Below are 26,723 nucleotides of genomic sequence, written 5' to 3'. Positions count from 1 at the left end.
AACATAAAAGAGAAATTGAATCGACCGTGTCGTACTACATTCCCGGCGGGTGTAACTAAACTTGTACATCTATCTAGATCTAGTGAATACGGCTAAATGTAGTGTGATTGCGGCGATAGCCATTAAAAAGAATTTTTTTATTGCCCTGAAAGATTTTTTGAATGCCCAAGATACACCAGAATAATATGATTTAAACAGCGTTCTCACTGCGAATACCGCAATTGATTTATCGCCCTTTCAAAAAGTATGTTCAAATGTTAAATTTTAGAACGTCAGGTAAGCAGCCACGATAGTGCAATGGATAAGGCAGTTTCTTCTCACCCGAACACGCGGGGTTCGAATCCGGTTAGGACCTTTTTTTTTTCTTTCTTTTTTTTTTTTTTTTCTTTTTTAAACGCGAAGCTTTATAATAACAAATACAGAACACATTTTAACGATTTTTTTTAAAAGTGTATCACAAGTAAGTCTTGAAGGCCTTGCCTCTTTTGTTTTTGTTTTGTTTTATTTTTTGCTGGTTTGTTTTGCTTTGTTGTTTTTTTGTTTGTTGGTTGGTTTTTTTGACAAGTCCTGTGCTGACGTATGAACTGACAGTCGTGTTTAAAAACAAGTAGGCCATGCAGGGAGTAAGAGGGAGTGAGGGAGAGAGAGGGGGGGAGAGAGAGGGGGTAAAGAGAAAGGGGGAGAGAGAGGGGGGGAAGAGAGAGGGGGTAAAGAGAAAGGGGGAGAGAGAGGGGGGAAGAGAGAGGGGGGAAAGAGAAAGGGGGAGGGAGAGAGGGGGGAAGAGAGAGGGGGGTAAAGAGAAAGGGGGAGGGAGAGAGGGGGGGAAGAGAGAGGGGGTAAAGAGAAAGGGGGAGGGAGAGAGGGGGGGAAGAGAGAGGGGGGAAAGAGAAAGGGGGAGGGAGAGAGGGGGGAAGAGAGAGGGGGTAAAGAGAAAGGGGGAGGAGAGAGGGGGGGAAGAGAGAGGGGGTAAAGAGAAAGGGGGAGGGAGAGAGGGGGGAAGAGAGAGGGGGTAAAGAGAAAGGGGGAGGAGAGAGGGGGGGAAGAGAGAGGGGGTAAAGAGAAAGGGGGAGGGAGAGAGGGGGGAAGAGAGAGGGGGTAAAGAGAAAGGGGGAGGGAGAGAGGGGGGAAGAGAGAGGGGGGTAAAGAGAAAGGGGGAGGGAGAGAGGGGGGAAGAGAGAGGGGGTAAAGAGAAAGGGGGAGAGAGAGGGGGGAAGAGAGAGGGGGGAAAGAGAAAGGGGGAGGGAGAGAGAGAGGGTGAGAGAGGGGGAAGGAGAGAGAGAAGGGGGAGGATGAGAGAGAGGGAAGGAGAGAGAAAGGGAAGGAAGGAGAGTGAGGGGGAGGGATAGAGAGGGGGTAGGGACGGAATGAGAGAGAGGGGGAGGGGAGAAAAAGAGAGACAGACAGACAGAGAGAGAGAGAGTGGAGAGGAGGGGGGGAGGGAGAGAGAGAAAGAGGAAAGTGGAAATCATACAGACAGGTTCAGACTGTGCAGGAGTGGATGTTATCTTTGTCCAGTTTTTACTTTGTTGATCAGGTCAGTCAGTCTCTCAGGCAGTGAGTGAATGAATTAGTACGTGAGTGACTGAGTGAATGAGTCAGTGGATGAGTGAGCCAGCGAGTTCGTTAGATGTCTGCTTGATAAGTTGGTTGTTTGGCTGGTTGGCTGGTCAGCATGTTGCTTTATAAACTAAATCTTATTCATCTCTTTGGACGCAGTTGATTCCGCTTTGGTGTTTTAAGAAAAGCCAAACAACAAATATAAAGGGAAATAACTGCACCAAAGGATCCGGTACAAAGTGTACGCGACATGCAAGGCATGATCAACACACACACACACACACACACACACACACACACACACACACACACACACACACACGTTTTCAGTGGAGCATGCATACAGAGGAACAGTTTTCTAAAAGGACCTCAGAAATGGCGACACTCTCTCTCCGAGGAGAGCAGTCTGAACTCTACACCACAAATCTGATTTGGACTCCTGCTGGTTTGGGGGTTATTTTTCTTGTTTTTTTTTGGTTGTCATCCTGAACTTTCGTCTCTGTTTTGGGAGTCTTTCTTTTAACATTGAAGATGGGAAACACTGTTTGTCACTAATGTACTGTGAACGTCAACATCCGATTGCGTCTGCTGCAGCAGACACTTTACATTTCGATCGACCGCATTCCAGCTTGCTTTCTTGGTGTGTCTTTTAATCTATTTTCTTTCCCCTCGATCAATTTTTGAGTGCCAACTGGGCACTCTCCACAAAAAATTTGCACCCGGGCACCAGCTAAATTAGAACCCTGCACACACACACACACACACACACACACACACACACACACATTTATGGGAATTTGATACAAATAGCCCACAGATACAGACAAAAAAAGAAAGAAAGAAAAAACAGAGACACAATGACACACACAGAAACAGACACACAAACACACAATGACACACACAGAAACAGACACACAAACACACAATGACACACACAGAAACAGACACACAAACACACGACACACACAGAAACAAATCCAGCAAGAAAGAGAATCCATGAAAGAAGGGGAGACAGAGAAAGACTGACGGACATACAGACTGACAGACAGACAGACAGAAAGAGATTCCACGAAAGAAGGGGAGACAGAGAAAGACTGACAGACAGACAGACAGACAGACAGGCAGACAGACAGAGAATCCATGAAAGAAGGGGAGACAGAGAAAGACTGACTGACAGACAGACAGACAGACAGACAGAAAGAGATTCCATGAAAGAAGGGGAGACAGAGAAAGACTGACAGACAGACAGACAGACAGAAAGAGAATCCATGAAAGAAGGGGAGACAGAGAAAGACTGACTGACAGACAGACAGACAGACAGAAAGAGAATCCATGAAAGAAGGGGAGACAGAGAAAGACTGACAGACAGACAGACAGACAGACAGAGAATCCATGAAAGAAGGGGAGACAGAGAAAGACTGACTGACAGACAGACAGACAGACAGACAGACAGAGAATCCATGAAAGAAGGGGAGACAGAGAAAGACTGACTGACAGACAGACAGACAGACAGACAGAAAGAGATTCCATGAAAGAAGGGGAGACAGAGAATGACTGACAGACAGACAGACAGACAGACAGAAAGAGAATCCATGAAAGAAGGGGAGACAGAGAAAGACTGACAGACAGACAGACAGAAAGAGATTCCATGAAAGAAGGGGAGACAGAGAAGACAGACAGACAGACAGACAGAAAGAGATTCCATGAAAGAAGGGGAGACAGAGAATGACTGACAGACAGACAGACAGACAGACAGACAGAAAGAGATTCCATGAAAGAAGGGGAGACAGAGAAAGACAGACAGACAGAGATTCCATGAAAGAAGGGGAGACAGAGAAAGACAGACAGACAGACAGACAGAAAGAGATTCCATGAAAGAAGAGGAGACAGAGAAAGACTGACTGACAGACAGACAGACAGACAGACAGACAGACAGACAGACAGACAGAAAGAGATTCCATGAAAGAAGGGGAGACAGAGAAAGACTGACTGACAGACAGACAGACAGACAGAAAGAGATTCCATGAAAGAAGGGGAGACAGAGAAAGACTGACAGACAGACAGACAGACAGACAGAAAGAGATTCCATGAAAGAAGGGGAGACAGAGAAAGACTGACAGACAGACAGACAGAAAGAGAATCCATGAAAGAAGGGGAGACAGAGAAAGACTGACAGACAGACAGACAGACAGACAGAAAGAGATTCCATGAAAGAAGGGGAGACAGAGAAAGACAGACAGACAGAGATTCCATGAAAGAAGGGGAGACAGAGAAAGACTGACTGACAGACAGACAGACAGACAGAAAGAGATTCCATGAAAGAAGGGGAGACAGAGAAAGACTGACTGACAGACAGACAGACAGAAAGAGATTCCATGAGCGAAGGGGAGACAGAGAAAGACTGACAGACAGACAGACAGACAGAAAGAGATTCCATGAAAGAAGGGGAGACAGAGAAAGACAGACAGACAGAGATTCCATGAAAGAAGGGGAGACAGAGAAAGACTGACAGACAGACAGACAGAGATTCCATGAAAGAAGGGGAGACAGAGAAAGACAGACAGACAGACAGAGATTCCATGAAAGAAGGGGAGGCAGAGAAAGACTGACAGACAGACAGACAGAAAGAGATTCCATGAAAGAAGGGGAGACAGAGAAAGACAGACAGACAGACAGAGATTCCATGAAAGAAGGGGAGGCAGAGAAAGACTGACAGACAGACAGACAGACAGAGATTCCATGAAAGAAGGGGAGACAGAGAAAGACAGACAGACAGACAGAAAGAGATTCCATGAAAGAAGGGGAGACAGAGAAAGACTGACAGACAGGCAGACAGACAGACAGACAGAAAGAGATTCCATGAAAGGAGGGGAGACAGGGAAAGACAGACAGACAGAGATTCCATGAAAGAAGGGGAGACAGAGAAAGACAGACAGACAGACAGAAAGAGATTCCATGAAAGAAGGGGAGACAGAGAAAGACTGACAGACAGGCAGACAGACAGACAGACAGAAAGAGATTCCATGAAAGAAGGGGAGACAGAGAAAGACAGACAGACAGACAGAGATTCCATGAAAGAAGGGGAGACAGAGAAAGACAGACAGACAGACAGACAGACAGACAGACAGAGATTCCATGAAAGAAGGGGAGGCAGAGAAAGACTGACAGACAGACAGACAGACAGAGATTCCATGAAAGAAGGGGAAACAGAGAAAGACAGACAGACAGACAGAAAGAGATTCCATGAAAGAAGGGGAGACAGAGAAAGACTGACAGACAGGCAGACAGACAGACAGACAGAAAGAGATTCCATGAAAGGAGGGGAGACAGGGAAAGACAGACAGACAGACAGACAGAGATTCCATGAAAGAAGGGGAGACAGAGAAAGACAGACAGACAGAAAGAGATTCCATGAAAGAAGGGGAGACAGAGAAAGACTGACAGACAGGCAGACAGAAAGAGATTCCATGAAAGAAGGGGAGACAGAGAAAGACTGACAGACAGACAGACAGAAAGAGAATCCATGAAAGAAGGGGAGACAGAGAAAGACAGACAGACAGACAGACAGACAGAGATTCCATGAAAGAAGGGGAGACAGAGAAAGACTGACAGACAGACAGACAGACAGACAGAAAGAGAATCCATGAAAGAAGGGGAGACACAGAAAGACTGACAGACAGACAGACAGACAGACAGAAAGAGAATCCATGAACGAAGGGGAGACAGAGATAGACTGACAGACAGACAATGACTGAGAAAAGAAAAGAGAACAGATAGACAGACAGAAAGAAAGACAGACACGTATTAGACTGACAGAAAAAGACAGATAAACAATGATGAGAGGAGAAAAGAGAGCAGTTAGCACCCTGTGCCATTGAACACACACACACACACACACACACACACACACACACACACACACAGAGAAGACAAAAACTGGTTTCAAGCCAACAGCCATACCTACAAAGTGAAAAGTCAAAGGACAATACACCCACTAAAAATGCAACAAAACAAAAATGAGGAAAAACACATTCAAGCCACAAAAATATTGACAAACTCACCTCTTTCTTCAGAAATCCTGTTGGGCAATCCTTCATGAAGTCTTTGAACCTAAAAAAAAGAAAGAAAGAAATGAATAAAAATAATGACAATGACAAGATTAAGAAAGAAACATCAGCCTCATTATCATCAATGGGAGACAATCTATAAATAAACATTGGTCTGTCTTCCTGATCATCAAAGGGAGACAATTTCTATTTGAAAGTAAACATTGGCATGTCTTCCTGATCATCAAAGGGAGACAATTTCTATTTGAAAGTAAACATTGGCATGTCTTCCTGATCATCAATGGGAGACCAAATAAAAATTCTATTTCTATGTAAACACTGCTATGTCTTCCTGATCATCAAAGGGAGACAATGTTATTTCTAAGTAGACAATGGCATTGCAGGAGCCAGATTTTCCCCTACCCCTAACCCTCCACTGGACCTGGAGTGGTGGTCTGGGTGCCAGTCTCACAGCTGAGACAAACGGAGGCTGAGTGTGCAGCATGTTCTTAGCTGACGTAAGAAAATGCCAGACAAAAAGAAAGCCAAGACCCCTGTAAACTGAACGTGTTTCTGTCAGGCCAACAGAATGGGTGCACTGAGTGATGCTCGAACAGGTGTCAGTGCAGACATGACAACAATGACAGTGTTTGATTGTGTGTGAATGAAGTAATTAGCTCACCATTTGCAAGATGGTAACCAGTGAGTGACACACATTTCTATGGCAACCGGTGGGTCACACACATTTCTATGGCAACCAGTGGGTCACACACATTTCTATGGCAACCAGTGGGTCACACAGATTTCTATGGCAATGTGTGGGTCACACATTTCTAAGGCAAACTGTGGGTCACACACATTTCTATGGCAACCTGTGGGTCACACACATTTCTAGAGCAACCTGTGGGTCACACACATTTCTATGGCAACCTGTGGGTCACACACATTTCTAGAGCAATCTGTGGGTCACACACATTTCTATGGCAATCTGTGGGTCACACACATTTCTGTGACAATCTGTGGGTGAGATACATATTAAAAACAGAAATCATTTATTGACAAAATCATCAAATGATCAACTTACCATTGTTGCAGTTCTTTCTTGTCAACTGTAGAAATGAAAAAGAACACATCAGTTTAGGTACACTCAGTTTACAAACACACTGATGAACACCCACCCACACACACACACACACACACACACGCCACACGCACACACACAAACACACACTAACATGCATGAAATTCAGATGTATCTTTGGTACACTGGCTACAGATTCCAGATCTAAACAATTTATACTTTCTGCTGTCATGAAGTGTACTACTGACTTTTTTTTTTCCTGCCCCATCATCTGCACCATTTCAGTGGCATTACACCCACGCCACTCATTTAGATTCACCTATACACGGCCACACCCAGGTTCGTCTGTCACAGTTCCAGCGTCGGCAGTCCGCAGGGAACCATCAATGTTAGGTCACCAGGAGGCCACACACCAGAGGAGACCCTGCACTGCTACTGAGTCACTTCGGTGGTGTTCAGTGGTGCCTGTTCTGATTCAACATACTTAGGACACCACCTACTAAGCCCCCTGCTAACGACAATAATGGCTTAGTCGCGGAGCCAGACTGAGTGAGCGTCCCTCCCAGAGAGGAGACTGCCACCACATCCCTCAAACACAGCCCGCCATGAATCTGCCGACACTGAAGACATTGACAGGACTCAACCCAAGCACAGAAAGCTGATGTGATTTCAGCACAAGAGAGATGGAGAGACAGAGACAGAGGGAGACAGAAACAGAGACAGATACAAAGAGACAGAAACAGAGAGACACACAGAGAGACAGAAACAGAGAGATACAGTGAGAGACAGACACAGGGAGACAGAGGCAGACACACATACAAGCAAGTGCACGCATGCACGCATGCACCAAATGGATGCTTGCACACACATGCATGCTCGCACATGCCAACGTGTTGTCAGTAAACATATCTTTCAACAATCTGGGGAAAGCGAGAGTCACCTGCTGATCAAATAGTTTTGGATGAAAAAAAAAAAGCAAAAAAAAAAAGAACAAGCATTCACGGTTTTAAGCATGATGCCAGGTGTAATTACACAGTGTGCACTGTTGACAGGGTTTTAAGCATGATGCCAGGTGTAATTACATAGTATGCACTGTTGACAGGGTTTTAAGCATGGTGACAGAGATGTAATTTGATTTGCAAAACCTTGTGCTCTACCTTTCATGCTAGACTTAGGCTGCTCCCTCTCTCTACCTTTATTTCTTTGAGGCGATCGATGGTGTGATGGCCTTGTACCTGTTCTTTTTGGTATTCTTTGACTTTTCTAAGGATTTCCGATTTTCCTAGATGTAGGCCGCTCGTTGTTGTTGTGTTACCAGCAAGTCTGTCAGCTCACTCATTTCCCTTAACACCTGCATGTCCCATGGCCCAGGTAGTATGACCATGTAAGTTTTTTAATCTGAAAGTTGCGCATTGCCTCATGCCACTCTGGGCTTCCCATTCTGCTTTCAATTTTCTGTATAAGTCTAACGCACACAATGACAGCACACTAATAAAATGTGCATGTGCGCATACTTTATTCCGTCTTTGTAAACTGGTGTAAAATCGAAGAAGAAACACATACACACACCAAAAGTGAAACACGCTGACACAATCACTCTCAACCGTGAATCGTATTGGTCAAAGCCATTCACAAAGCTAGGTTTATCGATGTATGGACATCTTGCCTCAAGATCAAGGTTTTCTACGTTCTTCCTATTGTCCTTTACCTTCATATGTCGCACTTGTTAATCGATAAAGAGCACAAGATGTTCGAGCTTTTTTTTTCTTCTTTTTCTTTTTTTTGCGTCAATTCCCCCCAAAGTGTCCGAATAATCAACCTGATGATTGTGGACACTCGACGTATGAAGATGAAGAAGTCGGATCGTCGAACCAACAAAAGTGCTGTTGAAGCTGACCGGAACGAAGTGAAATAACTCTGATAATCCTAGTTTCGTGACGTCATCGCTCGTTCCCTATTGTATACTGTTCGCAAATAAACACAAACACTCATACACCCCACCCCACCCCACCCCACCCCCCAACCCCACCACCCGCGACACACACTCCCATTCAAACAAGAACAAACACTATCATTCAACGTTACTCTGTAAACAATATTTCGGTTTTCAGCGCTTTTATCAGGAGGGCTCCATAGTAAATGAAAACCCCAAAATGAAAGTTTCGAGCTTAAATATTTGGGGGTTTCATAAAACCAATTATAACACGCCCCGCCCCCACTTCTGATGACGTACCTTGTAGCATGTAATCATGACCAGGATAACCAGAATCATTTCAGTTCATCAACAATTTTACTTTCGTTTTCGCTGTGGACGTTGTGCGAAAAAAGAAATAAAATAAAAGCCACCTCTTCTGTACATACGTCCTGGTAGTCATGTTGTCGTGCTCAACAGCTTTTCGCTTTAAAAAAAAACAACAACAACACCAAAATGCATCAAAATCAAAGTAAAAAATTGCTGAGATAATTTGCTTCGAGCACGCACCAAGGCAGTCGCCATTTGCAATGAAGTAAACGTATGCAAATGAGTGGCTGGATACAATGCAGTTACCCCTAAACCGCGGGTATATCAGAGGTCAGAAGTTAATTAAAGGTACATGCATGGTGACAGATGTGATTATGATTATACATTTTGTACACAGTACACTGTTCACACACTGACATATATACATACTGTGTACTGCTGACACAAACTTTTAGGCATGGTGACTGATTTCATTGTATACCTATTGTTGACACATGGTTTTAATTAAGCATGGTGACAGATGTAATTATATACCTATTGTCATAGACACATGGCTGCATGGTGACAGATGTAATTATATACCTATTGTCATAGACACATGGTTTTAATTAAGCATGGTGACAGGTGTAATTATATACCTATTGTTGACACATGATGGTTTTAATTAAGCATGGTGACAGATGTAATTAGATACCTATTGTCACTGACACATGGGTTTAAGCATGGTGACAGAAGTTAATTAGATACATATTGTTGACACATGATGGTTTTAATTAAGCATGGTGACAGATGTAATTAGATACCTATTGTCACTGACACATGGGTTTAAGCATGGTGACAGAAGTTAATTAGATACATATTGTTGACACATGATGGTTTTAATTAAGCATGGTGACAGATGTAATTATATACCTATTGTTGACACATGGTTTTAATTAAGCATGGTGACAGATGTAATTTGATACCTATTGTCACAGACACATGGGTTTAAGCATGCAGAGATCAGGTTGGGTTCAATAGACAATAGCTCATATGACCGGAAGAACATAAAATCAATAGGTCATTTTGAAAATCAATAGGTCAAATATCACCCAGTTAATGCAAAAGTGGGAACGCCAATTCTTCTCGCCGAAGCTCGCGAAAGGCAGCGATAAAGATTCGTTTCGGATTTCGTTTCGTCACGGATCCGTATTTTAATAAACCAGTTTATAGTCATTTCCTGTAGGAGCAGACAACAAAGCGATCACGATCGTTAAAGAGAGAGAGAGAGAGAGATGGTTACTTTGGTTGACCGACTGGTCATAAAAACAATAAGTCATGTGACCTGGCAACTTGAAAAACAATAGGTCATTTCAAAATTAAATGCGTCAATGACCGATGACCGATGTCGAACCTGATCCCTGAGCATGGTGACAGAAGTTAATTAGATACATATTGTGTACTGTTGATACAAGATTTCAAGCATGGTGACATGTAGTTATATACATATTTTATAATGCTGATACATGGTTTTAAGCTTGGTGACAGTAGTAATTATATACATATTGTGTATATATACTGTTCACAAATAGTCTTAAGCATGGTGACATGTGTAATTAAATGTATATTGTAAGAAAAGATATATTAATCAACTTGGTGATACTCAGGCTTTTTTAGATGCAGCAGCAGTAGAGATTCTGAATTTGGTGAACTTTTTGTAGAAGACACCATGTGGCATTTTGATAATCTGTCAATACTGAGATTATACTGTGTGTGCTAACATTGAAGTGTCACCTGTCTGTTTTGCCATTTATACAGGTATTGATGTATTTACTAGCTGTATTTAAAACTCTTAACCACACATCTAATTAGTTCAGGGATAACACAGTGACCTCAAACAAATCCAAAGGTTGTACAGGAACAGGAAAGTGACCTACAACAAATCCCTGACCACTCCAGGAACACTGAAGAAAGTGACCTACAACAAATCCCTGGGCACTCCAGGAATAAGAAAGTGACCTACAACAAATCCTTGGGCACTCCAGGAACAAGAAAGTGACCTACAACAAATCTCTGAGCACTCCAAGAATAAGAAAATGACCTACAACAAATCCCAAGTACTTCAGGGATAACACAGTGACCTACAACAAATCCCTGAGCACTCCAAAGTGACCTACAACAAATCCCTGGGCACTCCAGGAACAAGAAAGTGACCTACAACAAATCTCTGAGCACTCCAAGGAACACTGAAGAAAGTAGCCTACAACAAATCCCTGGGCACTCCAGGAACAAGAAAGTGACCTACAACAAATCCCTGGGCACTCCAGGAACACTGAAGAAAGTAGCCTACAACAAATCCCTGGGCACTCCAGGAACAAGAAAGTGGCCTACAACAAATCTCTGAGCACTCCAAGAATAAGAAAATGACCTACAACAAATCCCAAGTACTTCAGGGATAACACAGTGACCTACAACAAATCCGAAGTACTTCAGGGACAACACAGTAACCTACAACAAATCCCATAGCACTCCTGGAACACGAAAGTGACCTACAACAAATCCCAAGTACTTCAGGGATAACACAGTGACCTCCAACAAATCCAACGGTTGTCCAGGAACAAGAAAGTGGCCTACAACAAATCCAATGGTTGTCCAGGGATAAGAAAGTGGCCTACAACAAATCCCTGACCACTCCAGGTACACTGAAGAAAGCGGCCTACAAAAAATCCCTGAGCACTCCAGGAACACTGAAGAAAGTGGCCTTCAAAAAATCCCTGACTACTCCAGGAACACTGAAGAAAGTGACGTACAACAAATCCCTGACCACTCCAGGAACACTGAAGAAAGTGACCTACAACAAGTCAAGTGACCTACAACAAATCCCTGACCACTCCAGAAACACTGAAGAAAGTGACCTACAACAAATCCCTGACCACTCCAGGAACACTGAAGAAAGTGACCTACAACAAATCCCTGACCACTCCAGGAACACGAATGTCACCTACAACAAATCCCTGACCACTCCAGGAACACTGAAGAACGTGACCTACAACAAATCCCTGACCACTCCAGGAACACTGAAGAAAGTGACCTACAACAAATCTCTGACCACTCCAGGAACACTGAAGAAAGTGACCTACAACAAATCCCTGGGCACTCCAGGAACACTGAAGAAAGTGACCCACAACAAATCCCTGAGCACTCCAGGAACACTGAAGAAAGTGACCTACAACAAATCCCTGACCACTCCAGGAACACGAATGTCACCTACAACAAATCCCTGACCACTCCAGGAACACTGAAGAACGTGACCTACAACAAATCCCTGACCACTCCAGGAACACTGAAGAAAGTGACCTACAACAAATCCCTGACCACTCCAGGAACACTGAAGAAAGTTACCTACAACAAATCCCTGACCACTCCAGGAACACGAATGTGACCTACAACAGATCCCTGACCACTCCAGGAACACTGAAGAAAGTGACCTACAACAAATCCCTGACCACTCCAGGAACAAGAATGTGACCTACAACAAATCCCTGACCACTCCAGGAACACTGAAGAACGTGACCTACAACAAATCCCTGACCACTCCAGGAACACTGAAGAAAGTGACCTACAACAAATCCCTGACCACTCCAGGAACACTGAAGAAAGTGACCTACAACAAATCCCTGGGCACTCCAGGAACACTGAAGAAAGTGACCTACAACAAATCCCTTAGCACTCCAGGAACAAGAAAGTGACCTACAACAAATCCCTGGGCACTCCAGGAACACTGAAGAAAGTAGCCTACAACAAATCCCTGGGCACTCCAGGAACAAGAAAGTGACCTACAACAAATCCCTGGGCACTCCAGGAACACTGAAGAAAGTAGCCTACAACAAATCCCTGGGCACTCCAGGAACAAGAAAGTGGCCTACAACAAATCCCTGAGAACTCCAGGAACAAGAAAGTGACCTACAACAAATCCCTGAGCACTCCAGGAACAAGAAAGTGGCCTACAACAAATCCCTGGGAACTCCAGGAACAAGAAAGTGACCTACAACAAATCCCTGACTTACAACAAATCCTTGGGCACTGCAGGAATAAGAAAGTGACCTACAACAAATCCAAAGGATGTCCAAGAATAAGAAAGTGGCCTACAACAAATCCAACGGTTGTCCAGGGATAAGAAAGTGACCTACAACAAATTCCTGAGCACCCCAAGAATAAGAACATGACCAACAACAAATCCCAACTACTTCTACTAACAGTAGGTACAGGTGATACTGTATGATACTGACAACAGGTACAGGTCATACTGACAGTAGGTATACGTGATACTTACAGTAGGTAAGGTGATACTTACAGCAGGTAGAGGTGATACAGTACCATACTGACAACACATACAGGTAATACTGACAGTAGGTACAGGTGATACTGACAGTAGGTACTGGTGATACAGTAGGATACTGACAACACGTACAGGTGATACTGACAGTAGGTACAGGTGATACTGACAGTAAATACAGGTGATACAGTATGATACTGACAGTAGGTACAGGTGATACTGACAGTAGGTACAGGTGATACAGTACGATACTGACAGTAGGTACAGGTGATACAGTACGATACTGACAACAGGTACAGGTGATACTGACAGTAGGCACAGGTGATACTGACAGTAAGTACAAGTGATACAGTATGATACTGACAACAGGTACAGGTGATACTAACAACAGGTACAGGTGATACTGACAACGGGTACAGGTGATACTGACAACAGGTACAGGTGATACAGTATGATACTGACAACAGGTACAGGTGATACTGACAGTAGGTACAGGTGATACTGAAAACAGGTACAGGTTGTACTGACAGTAGGTACAGGTGATACTGACAGTAGGTAAGGTGATACTGACAGTGGGTACAGGTGATACTGAAAACAGGTACAGGTTGTACTGACAGTAGGTACAGGTGATACTGACAGTAGGTACAGGTGATACTGACAACAGGTACAGGTTGTACTGACAGTAGGTACAGGTGATACTGACAGTTGGTACAGGTGATACTGACAATAGGTACAGGTGATACTGACAACAGGTACAGGTTGTACTGACAGTAGGTACAGGTGATACTGACAGTTGGTACAGGTGATACTGACAATAGGTACAGGTGGTACTGACAGTTAGTACAGGTGATGCAGTAGGATACTGACAATAGGTATGGATGATACAGACAGTAGGTACAGGTGATACTGACAGTTGGTACAGGTGATACTGACAATAGGTACAGGTGGTACTGACAGTAGGAACAGGTGATACTGACAGAAGGTAAAGGTAATACAGTAGGTACATGTGATACAGTATGTATATGTTATACAGTACATACAGGTGCTGCTTATAGTAGTTACAGGAGATACTGTAGGTGCTGTTGATACTCACAGTAGGTGCAGGTCTGCAGGTCTTTGACTTCATCTGTGGTGAGCTTGGCTGCCCGGCCCCCCATGACAACGGCCGTGGTCTGTCGTGTTGAGGGCCACCTGGGATAATGCTGTGGGCAATGGGGTACCCTATGGATAATAGGGTAGGTCTGACTGTACCCTGTGGTTAATGGGGTAGGTCTGGCTGTACCCTGTGGTTAATGGGGTAGGTCTGACAGTACCTTGTGGTTAATGGGGTTGGTCTGACTGTACCCTGTGGTTAATGGGGTAGGTCTGGCTGTACCCTGTGGTTAATGGGGGTATGTCTGACTGTACCCTGTGGTTAATGGGGGTAGGTCTGACTGTACCTTGTGGTTAATGGGGGTATGTCTGACTGTACCTTGTGGTTAATGGGGTAAGTCTGACTGTACCCTGTGGTTAATGGGGTAGGTCTGACTGTACCCTGTGGTTAATGGGGGTATGTCTGACTGTACCTTGTGGTTAATGGGGTAGGTCTGACTGTACCCTGTGGTTAATGGGGTAGGTCTGACAGTACCTTGTGGTTAATGGGGTAGGTCTGACTGTATCTTGTGGTTAATGGGGGTAGGTCTGACTGTACCCTGTGAACTGTTCAAACTGTCCAGACGGTGCTATATCATTCTGTTTGTGCAGTTCCACGCATGATGAACACACATTAGATAAAACAGCAGCAACATGCGTGGAACTGTTCTGTCCTCACAAAAGCAAGGCACACATCGGGTCACGTGATGGAGTGAAGACACCTGGAGAGATGTTCAGTGTGTGCCAGCTGCTGAAGCCACCCGTGTGTCCTGTACCACTTTTCAAACAACGTGACTCCGTTATCTCTCAAGTCTTTTTTGGCCTGCTGCAACAAATCTTCCTTCAGTCATCACAGTTGGGGAAGCTTGATTTCTTTTGCCCATGAGTAATTTTTTGTTTAAAAACCTGTTCAGTTGTCAGTGTTTGGATATTCACCATGTTTCATTACTGCTGCCTCCTCAATTCCATCCCCTCCTTTACTGAAACAACAAAACACCAAACAATCATGTTGAACTTGAACAAAGCAATGTTTTAGATGCTAATCCTATTTTCTATATGAAATAATGGTCAACACTGAAGCCTGAAAATTCGCCTTACTACCAAGTGCGTTTGTCTTTTTATATGTATCAATTCTAAGAGTGATAAATAAAAATAACACAAACCACACACTGATTGATATGATTGTCTTCAGTTGTCAGAATTATTGTTATAAAAACGAGGCAAAGCCTTCAAGACTCACTTTTGCTTCATGCTTTATCCAGTCAATCATGAGGAGAAAAAAAATCGTTGAAAAGTACTCTGTATCAAGCTTGGAAGGAAAAAAATTAAAAGAAAAAGACATGGAGCTGTATCGTACCATACATGCTCAGTTCCGAAACAAGCAGACCAATCCACACTGCTGCAGCGCCATGTGCGTCGTTTGGCGAAATTTAATAGTTAAAACAACACTGACGTTTTCTTCTGCCTGCGACAAATAGAGGTGATTGTAGTGGGCATAATAACGTCGTTTAAATCATGTTTTTTGTGTGTTTTATAATATCTCGATTATTCTTTTACTTCGGGGGTAAAAGAGACGTTGCCATGGCTTGAAGCCCACCGCAACACATGGTAGATCTCTAGATCTGCACTGACGAACCAATCGAAAACGGGCTGAAAAAAACAATCGATTCAATTTCTTTTGTGTTCGTTCCAGTTAATTCAGTGTCCACATTAGAATACCTACATGCAGTAAACAAGTCCATGGTGTAGTTAGTATTGCTGTATGTGTTCTGTCCAGAATTTGTATTTCTTTCCTTTCAATTGCGAACAAGAAAAACGAGGTCATTTCTTCGAATACAACCAACCTGCTAGTAGGCCTAACTTAGTGAGAAGCGGTTTTCAGAATTTTCGGATTTCGGAACAAACCTCAACGAAATAAACCGTTAATAACTCGAAGAAAAAAACGGCTTAATTCGGGAGACTTACAACCTGTTACTGGTATGACTGTGAAGATTCTTTTTACTACTATGTTTAAGTCAAATTTGGTGAGGCCTAGGCAGTCAAATGCCAGTCCCTACACTACTACTGCTACTACTACCACTAAGGAGTGTCACACGAGAACATCAAAACAATCAGCCTGAACAGTGAAGGCCGTGAACTGAATGAAAGAGGGAGTGTCACGTGGAGTGACGGACATAAGGAGTGTCACGTGGAGTGACGGACATAAGGAGTGTCACGTGGAGTGACGGACATAGGGAGTGTCACGTGGAGTGACCGATACAGGGAGTGTCACGTGGAGTGACGGACATAGGGAGCGTCACGTGGAGTAACGGACATAGGGAGTGTCACGTGAAGTGACGGACATAGGGAGTGTGTGTCACGTGGAGTGACGGACATAGGGAGTGTCACGTGAAGTGACGGACATAGGGAGTGTTACGTGGAGTGTCACGTGGAGTGACGGACACAGGGAGTGTCACGTGGAGTAACGGACATAGGGAGTGTCACGTGAAGTGACAGACATAGGGAGTGTGTGTCACGTGGAGTGACGGACATAGGGAGTGTCACGTGGAGTGACGGACATAGGGAGTGTTACGTGGAGTGTCACGTGGAGTGACGGACACAGGGAGTGTCACGTGGAGTGACGGACACAGGGAGCGTCACGTGGAGTAACGGACATAGGGAGTGTCACGTGAAGTGACAGACATAGGGAGTGTGTGTCACGTGGAGTGACGGACATAGGGAGTGTCACGTGGAGTGACGGACACAGGGAGTGTCACGTGAAGTGACTGACACAGGTATCACATGGAGTGACCGACACAGGGAGTGTCACGTGGAGTGACCGACACAGGTATCACGTGGAGTGACCGTGTCACGTGACAGCAGCGTGACGGTTTGCGGCCTGTCCAACATAGCAACCAACATTCCTTCACTTCAGTCGCTGAAATTGATCAGCTTTTGCTGAAGTCAGCATGCACTCAGGTGTTTCCTTACAGATCGCCTGCCCTTTCACTTAACCTTCTCTTTAATCAATAATACATTAGTGTTTGTAATATTCAAACAGCATTTGTGTCCTTGTTGAATACCAGTTCTGTATACTGGCATGTTTATTCCAAAGAACCATTACCCTGGCCGTTTTCTTGGTTTTTTGACTCACTTGTGTAAACAAAGTGAGTCTATGTTTTAACCCGGTGTTCGGTTGTCTGTGTGTGTGTGTGTGTGTGTGTGTGTGTGTGTGTGTGTGTGTGTGTGTGTGTGTCCATGGTAAACTTTAACATTGCCATTTTCTCTGCAAATACTTTGTCAGTTGACACCAAATTAGGCATAAAAATAGGAAAAATTCAGTTCTTTCCAGTCATCTTGTTTAAAACAATATTGCACCTCTGGGATGGGCACAAAAAAACAAAAAAAAAGATGAAGCCTAATTATATGCAAACTGCATTTACTGTTATATTTATATTTTTTGTATTCTCTAAACTTGGCACTTTGATCTGATATTCTGACCCAACAACAAGAGCAGTCATTATTATCATTTTTTGTTCAAACAAGAACTTCTTTTGCTAAGCATGGAAGTTTTATTTATTTTGCAAACGTTTTGGTGCAGATAGTAAAAAGGGAAATTACTCCTGTAATTAATGCTAGGGGACATAATTTGCTTTAAACTGATCTTTCTCATCTTTAACATTACATTTTGAAATTATGCTCAATACATAAAACGCTTGGATTTTTTTAAAAGTGTATCACAAGTGAGTCTTGAAGGCCTATTATGTTTTTGATTCATTATTTTGTTTTCCCAAAACATTATACGTAAAACTTATTTAGTTTTGTCTCACGCATACAGTATACCACCCACAGCAAACAAATACAGTCTAATATTCAGCTAATTCATCTTCATGGGGATTCTTTCGCTTGGCATTGAAAAACTATATTTCAGGATGGATAATTTTAGTTTAGTTTGACATCTGTTCAGGTTATTTATCAGACAGACTAGTAGTAGTGTATTTTGTCGTCTGTTTAGGATATACATCAGACAGACAAATTATAGCTTACTTTGTTGTCTGTTTAGGTTATTTATCAGATAGACTATAGTTTATTCTGACATCTGTTTAGGTTAAAACGTTTAGCACGAGCATAATTTAATGATTTTACACGCTCAGCATCAAGTTTTATTGCTAAGTATTTTAGTGATTCCACAGACATTTGGAGGTTACCACTCACTGGGACTACCCTTCAATATTATGCATGTTATAATCACGTGCCTATCTGATCACATTTTCATGCTCAGGAACTGTAATTCGAGGCTTTTACTTAAAGATGGGTACATCTTGTAAGCAAGCGTTCAGCATACGTGTTTCAAGAGAGGACACTTTCTGTGGGTGTCATCTGCTCTCGAAGACAATGACTCTTCTGACTGAGAGAAGACTTTTTCCACAAAATATCATTTGTTTTTATACTGGAACTCTGTTCACAGGGTCAGAGATCCATTGCCTAACCGATTCGGCCATGGCGGCGCCTCTTGTTGAACACTAACACTTTTCTCACCACTCGGGACACAAGTTGAGCGTCCTCACAACATCAACACCATTAACACCATACTCACTCTCAGCACCCACACACACCACCACCACCCCGCCGTGAACAGAGCCAGTGCCACTCCCTGTGCTCTGCAGCTGCCTTCAGTGCGTAAAACCCAGAGTCTGGTGACTGCATCACTGCTGGCCTCGCCCCGTTCTGACACATTCACACAGCGCGCGCTGACAGCACGTGACAGCGTCATGGCACGTTCACACGGCGCGCACACAGACAGCACACAACAGGGTCACCTGTCTGCAAAAGACCGTCATTTGTTTTTTCAGTGGTGCTGAACAACGCCGCTCCCACCACTCCACTGTCAATGGGCCCGCCTCCCGGCACGTGCACGTCGTGTGAGAGATTGACACCTGTTGGAATGTTGTCAGTTATCGCTGTGTGAGAGATTGACACCTGTTGGAATGTTGTCCGTTATCGCTGTATGAGAGATTGACACCTCTTGGAATGTTGTCAGTTATCACTGTGTGAGCGATTGACACCTGTTGGAATGTTGTCAGTTATCGCTGTGTGAGAGATTGACACCTGTTGGAATGTTGTCCGTTATCTCTATGTGAGTGATTGACACCTGTTGGAATGTTGTCCGTTATCTCTATGTTAGAGATTGACACCTGTTGGAATGTTGTCAGTTATCTCTATGTGAGAGATTGACACCTGTTGGAATGTTGTCAGTTATCGCTGTGTTAGAGATTGACACCTGTTGGAATGTTGTCCGTTATCTCTATGTTAGAGATTGACACCTGTTGGAATGTTGTCAGTTATCTCTATGTTAGAGATTGACACCTGTTGGAATGTTGTCAGTCATCACTGTGTGAGAGATTGACACCTGTTGGAATGTTGTCAGTTATCGCTATGTTAGAGATTGACACCTGTTGGAATGTTGTCAGTTGTCGCTATGTTAGAGATTGACACCTGTTGGAATGTTGTCAGTTATTGGTATCTGAGCGATTGACACCTGTTGGAATGTTGTCAGTTATCTCTATATTAGAGATTGACACCTGTTGGAATGTTGTCAGTTATCGGTATCTGAGCGATTGACACCTGTTGGAATGTTGTCAGTTATCTCTATATTAGAGATTGACACCTGTTGGAATGTTGTCAGTTATCGCTGTGCGGGAGATTGACACCTGTTGGAATGTTGTCAGTTATCTCTATGTTGGAGATTGACACCTGTTGGAATGTTGTCAGTTATTGGTATCTGAGCGATTGACACCTGTTGGAATGTTGTCAGTTATCTCTATATTAGAGATTGACACCTGTTGGAATGTTGTCAGTTATCGCTATGTTAGAGATTGACACCTGTTTTAATGTTGTCAGTTATCACTGTGTGAGACATTGACACCTGTTCGAATGTTGTCAGTTATCGCTATGTTAGAGATTGACACCTGTTGGAATGTTGTCAGTTATCTCTATATTAGAGATTGACACCTGTTGGAATGTTGTCAGTTATCGCTGTGCGGGAGATTGACACCTGTTGGAATGTTGTCCGTTATCTCTATGTTAGAGATTTGACACCTGTTGTAACGTTGTCAGTTATCGCTGTGTGAGAGATTGACACCTGTTGGAATGTTGTCAGTTGTCGCTATGTTAGAGATTGACACCTGTTGGAATGTTGTCCGTTATCTCTATGTGAGAGATGGACACCTGTTGGAATGTTGTCAGTTATCACTGTGTTAGAGATTGACACCTGTTGGAATGTTGTCAGTTATCTCTATGTTAGAGATTGACACCTGTTGGAATGTTGTCAGTTATCTCTATGTTAGAGATTTGACACCTGTTGTAATGTTGTCAGTTATTGCTGTGTGAGAGATTGACACCTGTTGGAATGTTGTCAGTTGTCGCTATGTTAGAGATTGACACCTGTTGGAATGTTGTCCGTTATCTCTATGTGAGAGATTGACACCTGTTGGAATGTTGTCAGTTATCACTGTGTTAGAGATTGACACCTGTTGTAATGTTGTTAGTTATCGCTGTGTGAGAGATTGACACCTGTTGGAATGTTGTCAGTTATCGCTGTGTGAGAGATTGACACCTGTTGGAATGTTGTCAGTTATCGCTATGTGAGAGATTGACACCTGTTGGAATGTTGTCCATTATCTCTATGTGAGCGACTGACACCTGCTGGAATGTTGTCAGTTATCTCTATGTTAGAGATTGACACCTGTTGTAATGTTGTCAGTTATCTCTGTGTTAGAGATTGACACCTGTTGGAATGTTGTCCGTTATCACTGTGTGAGAGATTGACACCTGTTGGAATGTTGTCAGTTACCGGTGTGTGAGACATTGACACCTGTTGGAATGTTGTCAGTTATCTCTATGTGAGAGATTGACACCTGTTGGAATGTTGTCAGTTATGACACCTGTTGGAATTTGTCAGTTATCGCTATATGGAAGATTGACACCTTTCAGATTTTTTTTACGCTACAATTGATGTCGTCGTTGTTGTCTGCTGCCATTGTCTGTTGTTGTGAATGATGCTGTTGTTTTTTTGTTGTTGTTGTTGTCTGCTGCCGTTGTCTGTTGTTGTGAATGATGTTGTTGTTTTTGTTGCTGTTTGTTATTGTGAATGATGCTGTTGTTTTTTTGTTGTTGTTGTTGTCTGCTGCCGTTGTCTGTTGGTGTTAATGATGCTGTTGTTGATGTTGTTGTCTGTTATTATGAATGATGCTGTTGATGTTATCTGGTGTTGTTGTCTGGTGTTGTCTGGTGTTGTTTCTGTTGTTTTATGCTGCTGTTGTTGTCGTCGCTACTGTTGATAACGACAATGCTGTAACTGCAGACACGCTGGCTGATAATGGTAAAACATCAACTTTTCTGTGATGGCTGATTTTTACGCCCACAACAGTTGGTAAAACTTGTAGCGCCGCATTCAGTATAGCTACTAAAGATTATAATATTATGCTGCTCAGAGTGCCGCGGTCGCTATTCTAGATTTGCCACCACTGTTGCTGCTGTTATTGCTCTGCTGTTACTTTTGTCACTGCAAACACTGCCACCACCACCATCATCACCACCACCACCACCACAAGTGCTGCAACAGTGCTGACAAGCCAGGAGACAGGATGCAGAGAGAACAGACCGGTCGGACAGCTCAGCCCATGGTAGCCTCCAGGAGTGGTGTTTTGCAGCATCTGTCAGCAATGTCCGCCTCTCGCTTTTCCACAGAACTCCATGGCAACCGACGCACAGCGGCCATACACGCTGAAGGGTATTACAGGAGTGTTGTGTCATAAGAGTGACATTATAGATAGAGAAGAATATTTGTTATCTTCTTTAATTCGTTGTGTTCACAATCTCTATCTCTTGTCTCTCATTCGTTTACTTCACACACACTGATAACTGGGCTGGGTACACACGCTTGTGTGTGTGGGCGCGCGTGTCGGGGGTGGAGGGGGAGGGGTGGCGGTGGGGCGCATGGGTGATTACTGAGCTGGGTTGGAGTGGTTTGGAGGAGGATGGTGTGACAGGGAAGGTAGGGTTTGGAGGAGGATGGTGTGACAGGGGAGGGTGGGTTTGGAGGATGATGGGGTGACAGGGGAGGGTGGGTTTGGAGGATGATGGGGTGACAGGGAAGGTAGGGTTTGGAGGATGATGGGGTGACAGGAGAGGGTGGGTTTGGAGGATGATGGGGTGACAGGGGAGGGTGGGTTTGGAGGATGATGGGGTGGCGGGGGAGGGTGGGTTTGGAGGAGGATGGGGTGACAGGGGAGGGTGTGTCTGGAGGATGATGGGGTGACAGGGGAGGGTGGGTTTGGAGGATGATGGGGTGACAGGGGAGGGTGGGTCTGGAGGATGATGGGGTGGCAGGGGAGGGTGGGTTTGGAGGATGATGGGGTGACAGGGAAGGTAGGGTTTGGAGGATGATGGGGTGACAGGGGAGGGTGGGTTTGGAGGATGATGGGGTGACAGGGGAGGGTGTGTCTGGAGGATGATGGGGTGACAGGGAGGGTAGGGTTTGGAGGATGATGGGGTGACAGGGGAGGGTAGGGTTTGGAGGAGGATGGGGTGACAGGGGAGGGTGTGTCTGGAGGATGATGGGGTGACAGGGAGGGTGGGTTTGGAGGATGATGGGGTGACAGGGGAGGGTGGGTTTGGAGGATGATGGGGTGGCAGGGGAGGGTGGGTTTGGAGGATGATGGGGTGACAGGGGAGGTAGGGTTTGGAGGATGATGGGGTGACAGGGGAGGGTGGGTTTGGAGGATGATGGGGTGACAGGGGAGGGTGGGTTTGGAGGATGATGGGGTGGCGGGGGAGGGTGGGTTTGGAGGATGATGGGGTGGCGGGGGAGGGTGGGTTTGGAGGATGATGGGGTGACAGGGGAGGGTGGGTTTGGAGGATGATGGGGTGACAGGGAGGGTGTGTCTGGAGGATGATGGGGTGACAGGGAAGGGTGAGTTTGGAGGATGATGGGGTGACAGGGAAGGGTGAGTTTGGAGGATGATGGGGTGACAGGGGAGGGTGGGTTTGGAGGATGATGGGGTGACAGGGGAGGGTGGGTTTGGAGGATGATGGGGTGACTGGGAAGGGTGAGTTTGGAGGATGATGGGGTGGCGGAGGAGGGTGGGTTTGGAGGAGGATGGGGTGACAGGGGAGGGTGTGTCTGGAGGATGATGGGGTGACAGGGAAGGGTGAGTTTGGAGGATGATGGGGTGGCGGAGGAGGGTGGGTTTGGAGGATGATGGGGTGACAGGGGAGGGTGTGTTTGGAGGATGATGGGGTGACAGGGCCAAGGGTTGTGTTGGAGGAGATGGGTGACAGGGGAAGGTCGTGTTTGGAGGATGAATGTGGGTTACAGGAAGAGGGGTGTCTGGAGGATGATGGGGTGACCTGGGAGGGTGGGTCTGGAGGATTGTGGGGGGTGACAGGGGAGGGAGTGTTTGGAGGATGATGGGGTGGCGGTGGAGGGTGGGTTTGGAGGTGATGGGGTGGCGGAGGAGGGGGGGATTGGAGGATGACGGGGTGGCGGAGGAGGGTGAGTTTGGAGGAGGATGGGGTGACAGGGGAGGGTGTGTTTGGAGGATGATGGGGTGGCGGAGGAGGGTGGGTTTGGAGGAATGATGGGGTGACAGGAAGGGGTGAGTTTGGAGGATGATGGGTGTGACAGGGGCGGGTGTGTTTGGAGAGATGATGGGGTGACAGGGGAGGGTGGGTTTGGAGGATGATGGGGTGACAGGGGAGGGTGGGTTTGGAGGATGATGGGGTGACAGGGGAGGGTGTGTTTGGAGGATGATGGGGTGGCGGAGGAGGGTGGGTTTGGAGGATGATGGGGTGACAGGGGAGGGTGAGTTTGGAGGATGATGGGGTGACAGGGGAGGGTGGGTTTGGAGGATGATGGGGTGGCGGAGGAGGGTGGGTTTGGAGGATGATTGACGCAATAAAGCAAATGCATATAAAGTAAGAGGAAAAAGCGATGGTGTGAAAAGCACGAGAGAGACAGATAGTAAAAGTAGCGAGGGGGTGAAGGAGGGTGTGGAGACAGAGACAAAAAACAAACGGTATCTCCCCTGTCTCTTGTGATCATGCATAGTGATGTCACACACACACACACACACACACACGAGCGCGTGCCCGTGCAAACACACAAACTTTTTACCATTGTGTCTCCCTTGCACCACACATGCACGCGCACTTAACGTGCATTCAGATATCAGATAATAATGCTAATACCGGCTGTAACTGATAAGAGTCTTTGTTCTGTGAAATACTGGGAAGAGATACTCTTTGTTTTAAAAAGTTATAATTTTTTGATGGGGCCTACACTTCTACACGTTTCTTTCACTTCAAAAAGGGGAGCAGTTTGTTAAAAAAAAAAAAAATTATCAGGTTCCAGGCCTAAAAAGAACACATGGTTCAATGCTCAACACCACACATCACATCACATCGTATCCTCCATCATACTACATCACATCACACCGTATCATGAATCACATCACACCACATCACATCGTATCATGAATCACACCACATCACGCCACACCACATCACATCGTATCATGCATCATACCACATCACATCGTATCATGCATCCTACCACATCACACCACATCGTATAATGCATCACACTATATCATACCACATCGTATCATGCATCACACCACATCACCTGTATGAAACACAAGACTGTATTCTCTCGCTAATGAATAAGTGGGGCAAACTATCAACCAGCACACTGGAACATTCAAAGATATGCTGGTGGAAGCACAGAAAAGAAAACCAATTGTTACGTAACAAGTTCCAGTGGCCTTGCTGAGATAATGCTCCAAGGAAATGGTGAGGGACAGAAACAGAAACGGGTGGGGGGGGATATTTTCTTTTAATAAAAACGAAGAAAACAAAAACGATGGACATATACGACTGCAGAATGGTCAGGAAAACCATCCAGTTCTTACTGTCCGATTTTAGAACAGGGCGATTGTTTTGAGTGTAAGACAGGTCGATTATTGACTCCTCCATTGCACACCACACCACACCACCTCAAAATTCCTTTCTCTGTTTCTCACCTCCCCACCCCCACTCTCCCCATTCTACAATGAACGATAGTCTTCAACCGAAGATACTGGTTACGTGATTCCAATTGCTTACATGGCCAGTGCGTCAAGATAAAATGACGTCACTTTACTTCGGCGGGGGTGGGGGGGGGGAGGGGGGGGGGCAGTACGTCACTCTATGAACATGGAGACGGCTTGGACAGTGAGGCGTTGAGCTTGGGAGAAAACCGAAGGTTTGTACCATCAGTGCGAGGATAATGATGGGCAGTCAGTACTGGGTTGTGAAGTTTTGGTTGCTGGGTTATAAATAAAACAGTTAATCAGAGCTTTCAGCTTTTGCCCATCCACGACTGGTCTTACTTGTGTGTAAGATTTTGGAGTCCTTTATCAGAGATGCAATAGTATCACAGATGACAACAAACAATCTGTATGCAGACTGTCAACATGGTTTTAGAAGTAATTGAAGATCTCACAAAAATGATAGATATGGGTAAACCTGTAGACATAATTTATTTAAACTTTAGAAAGGCATTTGACTCGGTACCACATCAAAGACTTTTATTAAAATTAGCTTTATATGGTATTACTGGAAGTATACTGAACTGGACAGAAACCTTGTCAGAAAGAACACAGGTAGTTAGAATTGGAGAAAAAATGTCAACAAATGAAAATGTTGTTAGTGGTATACCACAAGTTAGCATACTTGGCCCAGTGCTATTTACAATACACATAAATGACCTTCCTGAAAGTATAGAAAGCAAATGTAAAATATTTGCTGATGATACTAAAATTTATGCCAATGCACAAAAAATACTACACTACAAAAGGACTTATATAAGTTACAAGACTGGACTGATAGATGGAATCTATATTTTAACGTATCAAAGTGTAAAGTAATGCACATGGGAAGACAAAATACAGAAAACAAATACCATATGACAATAGAAGACACCACACAGGACATTGAAAAATGTCAAAGTGGAAAAGACCTTGGCATAATTTTTTTATAATAAACTATCTTTTGACAAACATATACAGAATATAATAAATAAAGCCAACCAGATGATAGGGATAATTAAGAGAACATTTACCTGTTTAGATAAAGATATATTTCTTAAACTGTATAAAGCATTAGTTAGATCACAAGTGGAATATGGTAATATTGTGTGGCACCCATACCTCAAGAGACAATCTATGGCTATAGAAAGGGTACAAAGAAGAGCAACTAAGATATTAAAAAAATTCAAAGCTATGAGCTATCAACAGAGACTTATATACTTAAATCAGCATTCATTAAAGG

The 26,723-nt window shown here is 44.4% G+C and overlaps 1 protein-coding gene across 1 annotated transcript in view; it reads right to left on the bottom strand.

Annotated features, from left to right (window-relative positions):
- The window catches only part of LOC143289435 (neuronal calcium sensor 1-like), a 62,244-nt gene extending 43,181 nt beyond the window's left edge, over positions 1 to 19,063 (bottom strand). Inside the window, exons 1-4 of the mRNA XM_076598400.1 lie at positions 18,949 to 19,063; positions 14,335 to 15,352; positions 6,688 to 6,712; positions 5,619 to 5,667 (exon numbers count right to left, since the gene is read on the bottom strand). Of these exons, the coding sequence (XP_076454515.1) occupies positions 5,619 to 5,667; positions 6,688 to 6,712; positions 14,335 to 14,398 (138 nt within the window). The 5' untranslated portion in view covers positions 14,399 to 15,352; positions 18,949 to 19,063. The remainder of the gene's footprint in view (positions 1 to 5,618; positions 5,668 to 6,687; positions 6,713 to 14,334; positions 15,353 to 18,948) is intronic.
- Positions 19,064 to 26,723: the final 7,660 nt, after the last annotated feature.

This window comes from Babylonia areolata, chromosome 14 (genome assembly GCF_041734735.1).
Source record: "Babylonia areolata isolate BAREFJ2019XMU chromosome 14, ASM4173473v1, whole genome shotgun sequence".
In the NCBI taxonomy this organism is placed as follows: domain Eukaryota; kingdom Metazoa; phylum Mollusca; class Gastropoda; order Neogastropoda; family Buccinidae; genus Babylonia; species Babylonia areolata.
The sequence above is the reverse complement of the archived record's forward strand: the minus strand, read 5'-3'. Positions and strand labels throughout refer to the sequence as shown.